The 18,541-nt window shown below is 43.6% G+C and overlaps 1 protein-coding gene across 6 annotated transcripts in view; it reads right to left on the bottom strand.

Moving 5' to 3' along the window:
* The window catches only part of LOC143206990 (uncharacterized), a 138,704-nt gene that overhangs the window by 66,665 nt on the left and 53,498 nt on the right, over positions 1-18,541 (bottom strand). For 3 of the 6 annotated variants that reach the window (XM_076419939.1, XM_076419940.1, XM_076419943.1), the window contains exon 1: positions 7,423-12,096. In XM_076419939.1, coding sequence (XP_076276054.1) covers positions 7,423-7,735 — 313 coding nt within the window. In that variant the 5' untranslated portion in view covers positions 7,736-12,096. Of the gene's footprint in view, positions 1-7,422; positions 12,097-13,707; positions 13,762-18,541 lie in introns of those variants that run through there. The other 3 variants (XM_076419942.1, XM_076419941.1, XM_076419944.1) reach the window with 2 other exon arrangements.

Raw genomic sequence — 18,541 nt, 5'->3', positions numbered from 1 at the left:
GATCCATCAAGTACTTGGATTAATAAATTAGATACCAAATATTAATTTTACATTTCACTTATTCTGTTTTCTTAAAAGGCAAAGTTCTTGCTAAGTAAATTAAGACCGCAGTTGATCCATCAAGTACTTGGATTAATAAATTAGATACCAAATATTAATTTTACGTTTCACTTCTTCCGTTTCCTTAGGAGGCAAAGTATTTTTCTTGCTAAATAAAAAGTGTTCCACTAAATAAATTAGGGGCGTCGTCAGATGATGCATCAAATACTTGAATTAATAAATTAGATACCAAATATTAATTTTGCATTTCACTTATTCTGTTTTCTTAAAAGGCAAAGTTCTTGCTAAGTCAATTAAGACCGCAGATGATACATCAAGTACTTGGATTAATAAATTAGATACCAAGTATTGATTTTACGTTTCACTTCTTCCGTTTCCTTAGAAGACAAAGTATTTGTCTTGCTAATTAAAAAGCGTTTCGTTATACATATTAGTGTCACTAATTGGCGTGGTTAGCTTATCATAGTCCAGTTATCAAAGGTTAGCGAAAAGACGGTCGCGTTGACTTAATTACAGTTAGCGGCACGACCCGATTGCATCGCGAGGCGATGGAAAGGTACGAAAACAGCGAAGGTGCGCGAGAAAAGGATTTTTCCGGTGTTACGCGAAAACAAAGGCGGCGCCTCGAGAGACCTGAATCGCAAATGGTGAATCGAGTCGAATTTCGGTGAGGAAAGGTGGTGCCCACGCGTCGTTGAGCAAGAACACACGGCTATTAACAGAAACTGCGAAACTAGGCCATGGCCAATCGCGGAATGAATGGCCACTCGAACGTGCGCTCGCTCGCGCATAAGCTCGCAGCTCGCACACTCGCTCCGAGGAATCGCAGGATTTCCAATTACACGATGCAACAAATGAAAACGCGCTGTGAAAGCGTGAAAAAAGGACAACAAGGAATCCGAGTGTCGCGTGTAACAAGAGAGAAACTTGTTGATATTTAACTCGCGATAAAAGAGTGACTCTCCCTGTCCGTCATCGAGAGTTCCCTCGAGCTGGCCGTGGCCCGGGCCGATCGCTAATCGTTCGACAAATATTGTAATCGTTTCGGAAACACGCGGGTCTTACGAAATTCTGTGGCAAAAGCTCGTCGACCGAACTTGTTCGAATTTTCTTACAATCTAGAAAACTAGGAAATTAATGGAATTCAGCAGGCGGTCGTTCTACTCTCAAGGAAATCGAGTCCTAATTAATGTATCTTTTAGTTCGCCTACGAGAATATAAATCGTAGATTGCGGATTTTATAAAACGGTGAGATCTCTAGAAAAATTTAGAACTAGCTTGTTGCATTTCTCTCAATTTATTCAAACAACGCTGTATTTATAGCGACGAATGCAAAACTCAGATTTATTCAACTGTATTCGACGAAAGGCTGTGGAGAGGTTTTCTAAACAATGGATTCGTTGTTGTCGAACAACTCCATCGCATTCGAAGATTAAGACTAATGCCCAGCTTCGCGCAGTATCCTCCATCGACCGAAAAGCTGTTCAAACATTCCCGCAGCGTTTACTAGCACAGTGCTGTAAGTGGCGTGAGCTGGAAGTGTACCGAGTCAGTGTTTCTCGATCGAAACAGGTTTTCCGTTGCCTGCAGACTACGGCGACGAGTGCGAGGCGATCGAGCGCCATTGAAACGGGACAACGCTGATCCGTGTACCTTCGGATTATCCGGCGAGCCGGCCGAATGGAATTAGGCAACTCGAGTATTACATAAAACGTGAACGTCGCTCCACGGAACACGGTAACAGATGTTTCGTTACCTTCGTACGGGCGATCCCGCGCGTCGCGTTATTTTTCATGGTTCAGCAATGTCGTCGGTCGCTGATGCGTGGCAACCGCGTCGGTAGAGTGTCAAGTGCGCGAGACGCAATCGCCGTTCGATATCTGATAACCATCGAAATCGATGGCGAAATTCGGCTGCCATTCGTTCTGCAAAACGATTCTTTCACTCTTGCTCGTACGGTACACGGGTTGTCCCAAAACTGTCGTATATTCTTGGAAGGGGCAATTCCTCAGGTCATTTGACCAAACTTTTTCCTTTGCGAAAATGTTCTACGAGGCTTTGTTAAGGAGTTATCAACGAAAAACACAGACCAATTAGAACGTGGCTAACGCTGAGTGGAACGTTAGCGTTGACCGAGCCGGAATGCGTCCGTAGTAGCCGCGCTGTGATTCGTCCGTGTTTTTCGTTAATATAATAACTCCGTAACAAAGCCTTGGAGAACATTTTCGGAAAGGAAAAAGTTTCTTCAAAAGACCTCAGGAATCACCCATTTTAAGGAAATACGACATTTTTGGGGCACTCAGTATTAACCGTACTTTGATACTTTTCCCAAATATGGACATTCGCTTTAAAGTAGTTTATTGAGTGACATTAAAATTGAAAAGTTACTCTTCGAACCTCCTTGCTGCTATACCGAATACATTAGCGTAGAAATTAACTGTTCAAATTGGCAAATAATTCTCTTTTGTTGGAGACATCAGGATGCAGTTAATGCCGTGTCAGCGAGTTAAAGAAATCCTTGAGAAGATTATTGGATTGATTCTGTTCTCGAACCGGTTGCGACTTTTCACGACAGATCTCGTGGAGTCGTCGACACTGGTAGAGCGGATGAAAAATTTTCCGTGGATTAAGAGAAGAAAGCGTAAATCCCGACGGAAATTCCGCGGTCTAGACGGCCGAGGCTCGACAGGGAAGTGGGCCATTTTGATCGCGAGACTGCCCCGCGCAGAGACGTCTCGAAAAGGCGGTTCAAGTTAATTGCTCATCGCCGGGACCGATTCAGATATTAACTTACAAGCTAATCTAGCCGGGAGCCTCGTAATCTACCGGCGGCTAATGAAAATAAAGAGAGGTCGTTGGACCCTCTCGGGAGCAAACGGCAACGAAGTCACGTTCCTCCGACGACAATGAATAAAAGGGCACTTCGTTGGATTACCCTTTAATAACTCGCTGGAACCACGCGTCCATTACACTATACATATAATACATACAATATTGCATGTATATATACATACATATGTATATGTATGTATATGCAGCCGTTCTCGTTGCACGGTCGAACGGAACCAGAATCGCGAAGCCGCCTCGCGGAAACTTTCACCTTAATTCTCAACCGTACCGTGACAACGTTTACCTTGTATTCTATCTGGACGGTGGTTTGCACGCGATCGACGCTCTCGGCTCGGCAATTACGCGAAACTACGTTTTCTGCAAAATTAACTCCTATCTTACGGGATCTCTATGCAAATTCCTAATTGTATAAAAGTTCTTCCTTATGCTAGAACATTTCTTGAGACTTCGATACCGTCAGGTTGAATTGATATGTTTCCTTGTACAAACAGTTGTAGAGTTAAGAATAATTTCGACGATCATCGTCGCGAGTAACGCGATTCCAGGAAAGGATTTTCGTTCGAGATGCTTTGGGAATTACGGAATCGATAGGATACGCGGACGATCCGCGACGAACGCGGGCCCCGTTTACGTAAATCCGTTTTCCCATAGCACGGCTCGTTTGCCCGCGACGCTGTAATCCACGGCTGAGACCTTGAGAAACCGATCTCGCCGCGAGACGTCGTTTACCGACACGCGTCTAGACCGTCTCTCGCCGACGGCATGCCATTTTTCGTAATACTTTTCCGCGATAAGAGGCATCGGCGTTCATTTCGCCTCTCTCCGCGAATCAATTTGGAAAAATGTATCGGAGGCGGCTCTTCCTGAATTCGGTTCTCCGTCACGCGAGAATAAAGCATCGTACACGCTCGTACGAAATTACCACGAATTATTGTCGATCCCTCACGATAATAATAGTTCCGACGATACCTGAGATGATCGCGTAGGTTCACCGAATAATGCGTTATCGTTGTTAACAATTACAGATAATTGCGATTAACCAGGCCGCAGTGTAAACGAAACGACTCGGGAAACTAGCCTCGATAAGCCGTCTCTCTATCTCGCTGTGTAATTTGAAGGTGGGCCCCGTTGAGCGTTCGTCTCTGTAATATCGAGGATTGTTACGCGGAGAGCTGACCTTCCGAGCGATCTTAGATAATGATCGACACGCCATTCGAACCAATTCCAGCCGTCTCAAGGTTGTATCACTACTCAATTAGTCATAGTTTTTCGTTACGCTCTTGCTTTGAAATCTTGAAAGACCTCGGCTTCGGTATCTGGCATTCCTGCGGAAAGCTATCGGACTATCTTGGAGTGCTCTCTGCATTTTCGAAGGCCTTGGGTCTACGCATTTCGTAGATTCTTATAAGGAACTATAGCCCTTTGCATTCCCAAGATACTCGAGGAATTCTAGCCCTTTGCATTCCCAATTATTCCTCAGTATTCTAGGTCTTTGCATTCCGAATTATCCTCAGAATTCTAGCCCTTTGCATTCCCAAGATACTCACAGAATTCTAGCCCTTTGCATTCCCAAGATTCTCAAAGAATTTTAGCCCTTTGCATACCCAAGATCCTCAGAATTTTAGACCTCTGCATTCCCAAGATCCTCAGAATTTTAGACCTTTGCATTCCCAATTATTCCTCAGTATTCTAGCCCTTTGCATTCCCAAGATTCTCAAAGAATTTTAGCTATTTGCATTCCCAAGATTCTCAAAGAATTTTAGCCCTTTGCATTCCCAAGATCCTCAGAATTTTAGACCTTTGCATTCCCAAGATACTCGGACAATTCTAGCCCTTTCAATTTCCAATTATCCTCACTATTCTAGCTCTTTGCATTCCCAATTATCCTCAGAATTCTAGCCCTTTGCATTTCCAAGATTCTTAAAGAATTCAAGACCTTTTTTGCATTCCCAAGAATCCTCAGAAAATTCTAGCCCTACGAATATTCGAAAATCTTTCAAAATATTACTGCCTGGATAATTTAGAATTAATTAATTGTCGAGAAAATTTCACACGGCTACCCATCGCCATCGCGTACCGCGATCAACGACGGTTAACCCGAAATACCACACGGTTGAGTGCATCAAGAGGGATCCGTGGTACCATCGCAATTATAGTGGGCTAACTTTTGATATAATATATTTGATCCCTCACGTCGGACACTCGGTAGCAATTTAATTCAATAGAACGAATCTTCCCAATCAAGAGCACCGTCTCCGAATGAATCATGTTATTATTGTTCTTCGTGTGTACACACGTGTACGCGAGCGCATTCACAACTAGTGCAGACGCAAGCTGAACGGGGGTCGAAAATATCGCTCGAACAAGTTAATTCACGTCCGATCGATTGACGCTGCTATTTTCACGAGATGCCCAGCTTCGATAGCGTCGCGATTCATTGACTATCGTTGCACTAAAAATACTGCGAAACGGAGGTTGAATGAGATCGCGGCGGCGTATTGCGTCACGCTTTGTTTTCTTCTAGGCGACACGGTTTCAAAACTGCGGAGACATTTATGCCAATATGTCACGGGAAGATTTTTTCAATACCGCATAGAACGTGCGTGGGGTGTCGAGAAAAGCGAGTCACATGTTCACTCTATCTTTGGCATGAAATATCCTTCGATCGCCGAGCAAGAATGCTCCTATATTTTGATCTCTGAAAAGCTATCCGCGAACATTTTGGTTAAACAAGCATAATACCTGTTGAAAAATCAACGGCTGCCTTATGTTTGGTGGTATATGACAGTAATTTATTTTTAGCACTTAAGCCTGTAGGTTTTCCAGGATAAAAGTATATTCGTGCACCCTTTTGCGCTAACGGCTACCTGTGTACCAAATTTCAGCTATCTGAGGCATCTGTTTTTCGAGATTTTTTACCGTTACAGAGGAACTTAAGTAACTCTAATTTAATTTTAGCGATTAATCCTGAAGGACCTCCGAGATAAAAACAAATTCGTGCATCCGTTTGGGCCTGTGTACCAAATTTCATCTTTCTATTATACAGTACTGTGCAAAAGAAAGAAGCACCCGGCCATATTTAATAGAACAGCGTAAAAAATCAAATAAGAACACATTAAGTTATGAAAAAGGATTCCGCTGTTTAATTGAATAGTTCTGAGAATATGTGTTATTGCGGATTATCTAATACTTTAAATGCAATAAATCAATCATTGTACAATACAATTTCTACATAAAGATATTGTTTGTCATTCTATCTTATAATTATACTGAGTGCTTCTTTCTTTTGCACAGTAGTGTATATACAGTTAGGAGCAAAACTGGTCACACACACTTTAAATCAGAATAACTTTTTTATGACTGGACCAAACGACTTCAATTTCTGTGTAAGGCTGGATGAATTAGTTTAGTAAATGACGTCTAAAAATATGTTGAAAAAATCCATTTGGTCGGAATTGTGAAAAACAATAGTAAAAATTGATTTTTACGACTTTTTTAACTGGTCCAATAACGCAAATTTAAAATATGTGTTTGGTCATCTTGTATAAATTATACAGGGTGTCCCGAATTTAAATGGCAAAACTTTAGGAGCGTGTAGGGGACCGAAAAACTAAGACGAAAATCGCAAAAAAAGAAACAAAACAAGTTTTTTGTACGTATTTATTTACATTTTATTTACGTTATCATCTATTTAATGTAGATATTCTTCAAAATGTTGCCCTCTTGCAGCACTGCAAGCATTACATCTAGCACTAACTTGATAAATTGCAGCTAAACATTGTTCTGGTGATATTTGGTGCACGCACTGCATCTATGATTCGGTCCCTTAATTGCTCTCTTGAATTGATTGGTAGCGAATAAACTTTCTGCTTCAAGGTTCCCCATACGAAGATTTTAGATAGATGAAAACGTAAATAAAATGTAAATAAATAAGTACAAAAATGAAAACTTGTTTTGTTTCTTTTTTTGCGATTTTCTCCAAAACGAAGCAAAATCGAGCAAATCTCTAAAAGACTTTTTGTCTTAGTTGTTCGGTCCCCTACACGCTCCTGAAGTTTTGCCATTTAAATTCGGGACACCCTGTATACGCTCCGAATATTTCATTGAAATTGGTTAATTAGTTTACGAGTTATAATCGATCAAAAGTGGTAAAAATTGCAATTTTTCCAGATTTTCTGCCTTTTTACCACTTTTGATCGATTATAACTCGTAAACCAATTAACCAATTTCAATGAAACTTTCGGAGCGTATATAGTTTATACAAGTTCACCAAACACATCTTTTAAAAAAGTCGTAAAAATCAATTTTTACTATTGTTTTTCACAATTCCGATCAAATGCATTTTTTCAACATATTTTTTAAACGTCACTTACTAAACTAATTCCTCTAGCCTCACAGAGAAATTGAAGTCGTTTGGTCCATTCATAAAACAGTTATTCTGATTTAAAGCGTGTGTGATCAGTTTTGCTTCTAACTGTACAAGACAACTGAAAGTTCGTATGAGCAACTCACCTTTGGGAAGGGGATCGACGCTGCTCTGCGCGGAGAACTCGCTGAGGCCGACGTTTCGATATTGCTGATGATGGTGGTGGTGATGATGATGATTCTGTGGAGGCGGCGATGCCTCCCTGACACAGCCCATCAGCGTCAGAGCGCCTCCGACGCCTCCACCTCCGCCCCCGCCTCCAGTGGCGGTGCTCGTCGACATCCTGCTGGTCTGAAACACCCCGAAGAACCATGCCGCTACGTAAGACTGTGCGACACGCTGATACCATGCCGCGAGAAATGAATTCTCCGCTCTTTTCCAGCTGTTCCAGCCATCCATCGTCACCGTCGATAATATCCCGTTAACAGGAAAATCCCTCAACCCGATCAATTGCGAAAGCACCGGCAGCACACGCTCCGGGCGAATCACACCCACGCCACGCACTATACACCGAAAAAATACGCGTGGCAGCCAGGCAACTATGCCCAGACAATTCCAAGAGGCTATCGATCCGCGCCAGCTGACCTTAGTCTCCGTTCACACCGACCTTGCACAACGCATCGCTCGGCCGGCTCTTCCGCGAACTATGACCCAGACTAATCGGAACTCTAATCAATCTTCTTGTACTCAGCGTAAACTAGCCACAGGGTTTGCCGTTGTAGTCGCGGATACAGCATCCTAAAAATGTTCGAGGATTCCACCTTTAGAAATTACGAGCAACAACATGGTCGATCGACCTTTGAAGGCAGACACAATGTATCCAGACTTCAGCGTTTACAGGTTACAACATCGTCTCACTCCCACGCGTTTTCGCCTTTACAACCCAAACACCGGTATCTGGAGTGCAGACTTCAGCGAGTACAAGCTACAACATCGCCTGCCTTCGTAAAACACCAACGCACAAGGTGACTCCGGAATTCGTTTCACTTCGCAGGATTGAACTTCGACGATCTACAAAGGAACTTCCTCGTCCCGAATATACTTTCTCCTCGAGACAAGCGGAAGAAGAGGGACTGGTTGTTCGGGTAGCCGGGGGAGAACAGTGTCAGTTTCGGTGCAGCGTTTCGTTGTGTAACGCTCGGCCGTTCCGTTACGAAACTTCTCTGCGTCCTGCTCCGGCCTCCTGCGCGCACTCTTCCCTCCGTGCGCGTCCCTCGGAGGGCAAGGTCACTCGACACACGGCGACGCACGGTGTGTGTAACGTAGATATAGCATACCGCGGCGTCGGAGATCAAACGAGAAGGTGGAGAGAAGAAAATCGGATGACGTGCGATAGAACGAGCGAGTAAGCAGAGCCGACCGGGTAGAATCCTCGCGGAACTCGGTTAGAGGGGAGGCTGGTACTCGTCGGAGGGAGGGACGTGCACTCTCGCGGAAGAGGATGCACACGATGCGATGTCGCAGAGAGGAGGGGAAGCAGTAGTTTCGTTCGTGTGCGAGTTCCTGTGTCTGCGGCACACGCTCTCCACGAGAGACGGACACCCGATGCAGCCTCTCTCCGCGTCGACGGGCTCCGCTCTCTGTAGCAATGGGTCAGGAGATGGTCTCCATGGTAACCGGAGCGTGCGAGGGGTGCACAAGAGAGACAGAGAGAGAGAGTCGTCGTGCATCGATTGCACCCTCGGCTGCCGGACGACCCTGACCTTCGCACAGCTGACGACCACCACGGCTCCGCTCTGCTCTGCTCCGCTCTGCTCCGATACGCGTGTTGCTCTTGCTGCTTGCTGCTGCGCCGTTCGATGGACAAGGTTGCTGCCGGGATCACGAAATTAACGCTGCCGGTTCTCGTTAAGGTATCGTCCGCGGCTCACGTTACGACCACACCGCCACGGGACACCTTTTTAAACCCTATCCCTCTGTTCCCTGGTTTGCCCCTCGCCTCGTGCCCCTGCTCTTCTTCCAACACAGTGGCGATTCAAGCGGATAGATGGGACCAGATAGTTGCACGCTTTAAGGGGACTACTCGCCGAACCGGTTGAAAACATCGATTTCTTTTCGGTTTCGCTCGAATCGATAGCGGGGCAACGGTAAACTAATACCACGCATCGTTCCGTGACAGAGTTCTTGGCTGTGTTCGACTATGATGAGTCGTGCTTGTTTCAATTCTTCTCCACAATCTAATGATTTGGCAGTTATAACTTTTCTGAAAACATTCCTTGCATCATTCAGCGAATAATCTTCCACAATGGCTTCTTCCACAGAATAAGAATAGCGATTCATCCAGGCTAACCGGGAAATTGTTGAACCGAAAATGGATCAGTTTGAGAGCGAAGCGCACTCACGCGAACGATCAACAGTCCTAATTACCCTGCTAACCGAGGACTAGAGCTGCCTAAATTGCAGCATTCCCGAGAATCATCGTCAAACTCGACGTAACGAACGCAAACGTTAATTACGAGTACGCCTCGCTCTGTACGCTGCCTCGATTCTCGGCAATCGGGTATCTTGTTCCACGGAAGAAGCGCTATGTTGTTCGAGGAACTCGTTAACACCATGAGGATCGGGGATAAAACCTGGCTTCGTATTCCTGATCGCCCACATCTCGTGGTTTCCCAACGGTGGCCTTTCAAATCCCGTGTTCATCATTTTCAATAATTCCAATATAATTTTACCAAGATGAAGAGGTTGCTCAGAGACTGATGCTTTTCGCGAGACGATTCAGCTGAATGATCCTGATCAAAACTATGGCTTCGCACTCTCGGTCGACCATGATTCGTTCAAATTCCATTTTCACCATTTCCAATATAATTTTACCAAGATGAAGAGGTTGCTCAGAGACCGATGCTTCGCGAGACGATTCAGCTGAATGATCCTGATCAGAACTATGGCTTCGTACTCTCGATCGACCATGTTTCATGGTTTCCCATCAGAGGCCATTCAAATTCCATTTTCACCATTTCCAATACAATTTTTCCAAGATGAAGAGGTTGCTCAGAGACTGATGCTCTTCGCGAGACGATTCAGCTGAATGATCCTAATCAAAACTATGGCTTCGCACTCTCGTTCGGCCATGATTCATTCAAATTCCATTTTTCCAATTCATCCAAATTCCATTTTCACCATTTCCAATATAATTTTACCAAGATGAAGAGGTCGCTCAGAGACCGATGCTTCGCGAGACGATTCAGCTGAATGATCCTGATCAAAACTATGGCTTCGTGCTCTCGATCGACCATGTTTCATGGTTTCCCATCAGAGGCCATTCAAATTCCATTTTCACCATTAACAGCCTAATTTTCCCAAGATGAAGAGATTACTCGGAGACTTTAGGAGATAATTCCGCTCGTAGCCAAAACTACGGCATGTTCTAAAGATAGCGTGCGACATGACACCATTGTAACGAGCTCGAGAGCAGAAAATAGGGTGAAAGTACCCGGCGCGACGCTTTTCTGCGAGCGTTCCCGACGAACGAGCAGCGAACGCGCCGACGCTAATCGAGCTAAGTTCGTTAGATAAAGCGGAGAGATTGCCACGACCTTGACATAGCTGCCACAAGCTATCCCGTCGGTGGAATGACTTCGTTCGGCATTAGCGTCTCTCGCTCTAATGGAGGCGCAACCCACGCTTCTGAATTCAGGACCTCCTCGCGAGAAGTCTCTCGGAAATGCTCGTGTCATCGAACATCGAACGTTAATCGCTCTCCAGCGAACTTCCACAGCTATATTTACCACGTCAATTTATTTCCAAATCAACGGAAACAACCAAAATTTTAGTCATAAGTAGACTGCGGATGTTTATGCGATTTTCAATTTTTGTAGACAAATTTTAAGGAAGTGGTACCAAATAAAATTCTATTTTCACTAGTACTAGCATTTACAGATCGAAAATATGCATTTTTAAATAAATAAGCTCCAGCATTTTTTGAAAATTTTTGTAAGTCATAAATGCATAAAGATCCGCAGTCTAGTCATAAGAAATCGAATACAGCCAAACCTGTTTTTGTGCGGTAGATACATCTGAGCTGATCTGATATTCATATACCGTATAAATAAAATCGCACAAAAAAGTCGCATAAAAAAAGACCGCGCAAAGACAGGTTTGACTGTACCATACAATCAATTGAAATTGCGAAATAAATTGACAAAGTATGCTGGCAAGATTGGCAGAGTAAATTGGTGGGACGTCTCGGCGAGATAAATAATCTCGCAAGTTTTTCGAGGCAGAAGCACACTGTAAAAGCTTCCGGAGCTTTCGAGAATCCGCCGCTGGTAGGATGTCGTCGCTTCGATGAATGTTTGCCGATTAATTTTTTATTAATCCCGGCGGAACTTTCACGGCGGCTTATGCGCCGAGGATAGGTCTTGTCGAAGCGTCCATTAAAACGTCACGGGCAATGTCTCGAATACTCTTCCACGGACGACCGAGAGACACCGAGCAGCGCAATTAACGCCGTTTCGAACGGTACGTCCTCCCCCGCGTTACCGGAGAAAGCGCGAGCATGATTCGCGACGTGTCGGGCCTTTAATTGTTTCGTCAAACCCGAAAAGTGAAACGCTGCTATTCGCCGTTCGACGATTCACCGTTACCAATAGGTATGCTCCTCTCAACCGTTTTGCAACGTGCTTCTCCTCTCCGGTGAATTTTTCAACATCCAACAGGCATACTTTCCTCCGAGTGCTCGTTCAACCGATCCTATTTCTTTAGGCTCTGTTTTATTTTTCATACGTGGTCCGACGTTACCCGTTCGTGAACAGCATTTTCTAAAAATCGAAAGAAATTCTTGAAAATTGACAAGACTGCAGTTCTTGTCTCAAGAATTTCAGGAAATTGTCTACAAAACGATACTGCTCTTGCATTCCTAACGTTTCATACTTTACGCGCCCGATGCATCAAATCTGCAGTCCATCATCTTCGAGTCACATTTTTAGTTTTATTTCTTGCAAATGCACGAAAACGTCGACGAATCTCACGGTCGATTAAAGATAGAAAGCGCCATCCATAAAGTTTACAGTCTCCCGAGCATCCCTCGGAATTCTTAAAAGACCAAGACTATTGTTTCGTGGATCGCTTCGATAGTCCACAAGAGAATTTCGCGAGTGATTGGGATCGGTGACAATGGAAGAGCTGAAACATTGTTGGATCGAGGGAAACGGTGGACGCCTGGCCTGATTTTCCGTCGATCAGCCGCGCGATTGCTCTCACTTCCGGTTCCGTCGAACAATTAGAGCCGCGCGCAACCGATTATAGCGAGGCATCGAGCCATCGATTCTCTCATTGGTCGCGTATCTAACAATGATGGCTCGATACCGAGGCCTTATCCGTTATATTACGCTTTTCGCTTTAACCCTTGACCTGCCTTTTTTTTTACCTATCTCCATATTTTCAACATTTTCCTTCTGTTAAACAGAGACCGAAAAACAGTCCAGTATGTTCCCCTTCCGATCGTTGTGTTCCTTTATGAGAATAAAAATTGACCATTTTTTCCTCTTTACAGTTCTTTCGAAGTTTAATGCGATACATCTTTTAAGACTTTAAGTGATACATGAAAGATCTACGCATAGATCGAAACGTCGAAAATTTAATCTATTTGCAAAATTGCTTCTGATGTAAAATCAGATCGTACCAGTGCGCCGAGAGCATTAGTACATCGTTTGTTAACAATTATACGATCGATATTAAAAGGAACAGTTACATGACAGAGTCTATTATAATTTTTAAACCGAATTCAGCAATAAAGAATGCGAATGGAGGAGCAATCAGAGATTACAAGAAGCAATTGTTGAGAAAACAATCAACAAGTTAGCTCATTTTCCAGGTAGTAGGTTAAGAGCAACAGCTAATTCAATTAATAACTGTGCAATCACACGACGAACATTATCGGTGCTGTCTCAGATAAGAGTTACACGAAGCTTCCCAGCTCCCGAGTATTAAAATCTTTTCGGAGAACGTTGAAAATGTGGATCAGGAGATATAAGTTCGTTCATTTCGTAATACAGATAACAAAAGTGAACCAGCAGGAAGTTTGACATTATTACTAAATGAAATATGTTCCCTAAAGGAATGCGAACGAACTTATTACTCACCATTGCGTTTAACATACGGTTTCGATCGTGGTACTCGGGCGACGAACGCTTAAATTTTTCAACAAAGAACCGCGTCGTTAAAGTACGAGCGGTAGCGAGAACGCGTTAAAACGACTAAAGATAGGAACGGTGGGAGCGCTATTGAAGCGAACGCGGAATCCGCCTCGAGAGCATTGAATAAAATTGAACCGGACCGTGACCGTACACCACAATCGTAGCCGCTCCGCGCGAATAAAGCCTCGTTGTGTTTGCACAACTGCGATAAAATCGAAGAGCGTTGCCGCTTACCTTAAATAGGAACCGACATGATAGATACGGTTCGTGTTGCCGTGCCCCGAATATCTGCAAACAGAACGGACGAGGATTAACAAACGTTCAACAACAAAGAAAAAACAGTATTCAAATATACTTTCCCAGATCGAATCGATCTCCGCAAACATACTTTGCAGAGATCATTATTTCCGAATTCTCTGCAAACGCTGTCAAACTTTCGCAATGTACCAGGCTCTTCACAATAAAATTCGTGTTTCGTCTCTCAAGACTGTTAAATTTTTACAGTGGTCCAGGTGCTCCGCAATTTTTCATTTAAACAATTATGAAATTGGAGGTTCTCTCCAAACACCGTCAAACATTCGCATTGTACCAGACGCTCGGCGATAAAAATTGGTGTTTCTCCCTCAAGACTGTTAAATTTTTACAGTGAACCAGACGCTCCGCAATTTTTCATTCAAGCAATGATAATTGGAGGTTCTCTCCAAACACTGTCAAACTTTCACACTGTACCAGGCGCTACACAATAAAAAATTCGAGAGCTCCTCTCTCAATACTATCAAATTCTTACAGTGCAGCAAACGCTCCGCAATTTCATTTAAACCGTGTTAAAATTGGAGGTTCCGTCCAAACACTGTCAAACTTTTGCACTGTACCAGACGCTCCGTGATTAAATTCAAGCTTCTCTCTCAACGCTGTAAAATTTTTACAGTGTACCAGGTGCTCCGCAATTTCATTTCAACCGCGATAAAATTGGGAGGTTCTCCCCAAACACTGTCAAATTTGTTTACGCTACCAAACGCACAATAGCTCGACTAAAAACGCGACGATATCGATCTCCTCGTCATCGGCGATATCGCAACATCAACGCGCGGTGCGATTCTGAAAAAGCGACAGCGAAATTCTCTGCGAACTCCGTCAAATATTTGTTCAATATCGAACACGCGCAACAATTCAATCTGTCGCGATTCCTACCGTAGAGAGAACGGAATTCTCGTCGGATTAGGGCTCTCGGAGAGAATCGCAACTCTCCGGCGGAGAAGCGTTTGCCCGTTTGTCAGCGGACGTACAAACAACGAGTCTCCTGATAGCTGGGAACAAAGCTGTTGTCGGCCGTAAAACCCACCGCGCTAAAATATCGCGTTCCCCGGGCGATAATTCGCGGTTGATTTTTCAGTTCGCGGGAACCGCGTTGGAATATTTATAGGCGCTCGAGAGAGCAGAAGAGACACGACGAGAGATCCTCTCTTTTTCCTCCCCTCAGATTTTTTTCCCGTTAATCCAACATCCCAGAATTAACCGGATCAACGACGTAGGCTCGCGTTTCCCGTTCACGGCCTGCATCCACGGGCTGCATCCGAGCCGTTCGTTCACGCTTTATAAATAGACGGTTGAAATTCTGTCGCGTCCGGGCGTGGCGGCGCCGGGTCCACGGCCGATGGATCCTAGACGCGGAATAGATCACTCGTCGCGATCCATTCATTAGGGGACGCAGCTAGCGTTTTCAGCGACGACGCTTCTTTTCAGAGAAGTCGCTTCCTCGAAACGCACGCTCGCTAAGAAAACTACGCTCGGCTTGGCGGAATTCCGATCTCGCGAATGGGAAAATTATGGCAACGTTTCAGTACCAGTGACCCCTAGGCTCGTTTAGCTGACACGGTGAGGAAACGTCCACACAATTTTTCTAGATGCAAAGCTTGCGGAAGAGTTGACGATGATCTGAGTTAGCAGATCTTCCGTAGAATCTTGTACTAATTATTTTCGTCCGGTGAAAATGTTACGTATGGTGCTGCAATTCTGGATCATCTATTTCCGAGTATAAGTTGTAGTCTGACTTGAGGACTATCTAGCTTCAGATCTGTCTATTTTGAAGATTACCCATTTTGAAGTCTACCTAGCTCGTGATGATTTTGGAGATTACCCATTTTAAAGTCTACCTAGCTGGAGATCTATATTTATCTTGAGGTCTATCCATTTTAAAGGCCACCTAGCTTGAGATTTACATAGTTTAAGATCTCTCTAGCTCGAAATCTATCTACCTCGAGGTCAATCAATTTTGAAGGCTATCTAGAAGTCTAACCGGAAGTTCAACTTGCAGCCTAACTCAAGATGTACCTCTCAAATTTCTCGAGTTAAAAGACTTCTTGCCAAGACAAAGTTCTTCTATTTTGGGGACACCCGATAGGAAGGGTAGGCTAGAGTCGAGACGAAGCGAACGAATACTTTGGTTTTCTCGTTGAAGTCACTGGAAAAGGTGACGCATGCATCGCAGCCCGGAAGTGACGATGTAGAAAAGGATCGTGTGCATTTCTGTTTCTCGAAGGGAGCGTACGGCTTATTTAAGAAACGTCTGCTCCGAAACGAGTAGCACCGGGCGTATTTTCGTCCCGCTGTACCGAGACCAGTGTAGAAAATAAGCTGTGGCCTCGCTGTTGCTCAAAGGACCCTTTGATTGGATCGCGAGTGGGTACCGTTCAATCTTCCCCGCCCTTTTCTTCCTCGCCCAGTCATCGCGCGGCCGTCTTCCACCCCAGCTTTAAAAGACCGAACTGAATCGGCTGGGTATCTTTCCACGGAAAATCATCGTCCCAAGGGACCGAGTTTTCCATTCGAAAGTCTTCCTCCTCGCGCTATTCCAGACTCCGAACGGGGAATCATCGCTTCTTTCATGGAGCCGTCAAAGCGATTCAATTATATTCGTTGGATATCATCGACGAGAAAATTGCGCGACTCTCTGCAGATTCAATCTCCTTTTTGTTCAATATTTATTTTCGTGCGGTGGAGATAGTGACCTTAACAGTTTCTGTTTTCTTGTATTTTACAATTATTGAAATTAGAATGATTAGACAGCGGATTTTATACATTTACGACAAAAATGAGTAGTTGTAATTGAAAATAGTATGCACATTAGAAGAATTTAAGAATACAGTTAGGTACGTTATTTTCAACCTACTCCAAACATATTAAGAAAGAAAATAAATTTCTATTTCACTGCAGTCTGATGGAATGCAGCTAGAAAACTTTTATTTTTACATAAAGATCCGCCGTCTAACAATGATGATCTGCAAACATCATGAACATTTCGCTGGAAATGTTTACACACATTTTTGTATCCAAGCACATATGTGCCCATAATTATGTAAGTGGAGTAATTCAAAATTAAAAAAGAAATGAGTTTATCAGTCATTTCATATCACATAATTTTAAACTAATTGAATTCAATATAATTTTTACGATATTGTCGAAAATGAACCGTTACATAGTGCTTGTTATTTCAACATTGATGTAATTCATTCAGTGCTTATATCCTTTTCCTTTAAATATCTCGAAATAAGAAATATATGACTTAGACCACTTTCATAATTATCGGCACATATTATAATAAAAATCACAGAAAATCTATATAAATTCTACGATGTCATTTTTATAAGGCAACACATTTCAGAATTAATGAAATCAGCATTCGTCCTGCAAGGATCAATATCGTAATGATACGAATATTAAAAGAAATTCTTTCCGAACGTAATGTGGATCTTATTATTTAGTGTTTAACCTTTAAAACAGTACTTTACCGAGCTTGTAAGTAGTATTTCCAATCCCCGCAGGCGTGCACGGCATTAAGATCGCACAGCGACTAGTCGAGCTCGATGAAACGACGATTCACGAGAAAACACCAAGCCCGGAAAGAAATGTTGCGTGCAGATTCGAAATTGCGAGACGAGAAACAATGCGACGATCGAGGCCCGTAGCAACGGTTAATCCCGTTCGAGGGAGAGGAGAAACGCATCGGGAAAATGACAAAAGTCACGGGACGAGATATAGCAACGGCATGGTTTTTCCACGGTATTCGTGATTATTCGCCGGAAGGAAACAAAGGGGCAATACGCCGACGTTCGTCCGGTTGTTTCGTCGCGACGGCAGACGGAAATATTTCTTTCAACGAGCACGAGCGAAACGAGAAGTCTAGCCCGACAGAGTTCCATTCTTTCTCTATTCGTCTAGGTTGGCTAGAGGCTAGGTAATGCGCCATCAACCGCGTTGCCATTGTCCAGACACGGACACGCGTTCACGACGATGCGATGCACGCGACAGCGTTCTCTGAAACGCGGCTTAATTGCGGTCTATCGTTCCCCAAAGCGAAACGAACTCACTTGATTGGGCGCGCCATCGCGTTTGATCGCTTCGAGCTCGATTGGACAGCCGACTCTCGCGAGGCTGTTTCCGGCTAGATGATGTTTCTCAAACTGCTGCTTCAACTTGTCGCTATTTCACGGTAACTACTCGTGATAAATCGATGGTTATCGGAAGATTGTAGTTAAGCTTGTGTAAGTTGATACACTCTTGATAAAATGCGAGGGGGAAGGTGCGTCGAATTTAACAGTAAACCTAGCGAGCATTAAAATTGGTAAATGTGTATCAGCTTGTTAAAATAACAAGATTGAATTTGCTTAGATTTCGGCATTTTTATAACTTCAACAACTATGAAATAAAAATTCAGAAACATCAATTTTGCTGGCGCACCAACAGGTCATTAATAATAAATCTACCGAGCATTAAAATTGGTTACTGTGCATCAGCTTGTTAAAATAACAAGATTGAATTTGCTTAGATTTCGGCATTTTTATAACTTCAACAACTATGAAATAAAAATTCAGAAACATCAATTTTGCTGGCGCACCAACAGGTCATTAATAATAAATCTACCGAGCATTAAAATTGGTTAGTGTGCATCAGCTTGTTAAAATAACAAGATTGAATTTGCTTAGATTTTGGCATCTTTATAACTTCAACAACTATGAAATAAGAAATCTTGAGAATGAAAAATGAAATGGGCCGAGCGGAAAACGAAGGA

The sequence above is a fragment of the Lasioglossum baleicum genome, chromosome 3, assembly GCF_051020765.1.
Source record: "Lasioglossum baleicum chromosome 3, iyLasBale1, whole genome shotgun sequence".
NCBI classification, from domain to species: domain Eukaryota; kingdom Metazoa; phylum Arthropoda; class Insecta; order Hymenoptera; family Halictidae; genus Lasioglossum; species Lasioglossum baleicum.
This window is presented reverse-complemented; position numbering and strand designations above follow the sequence as displayed.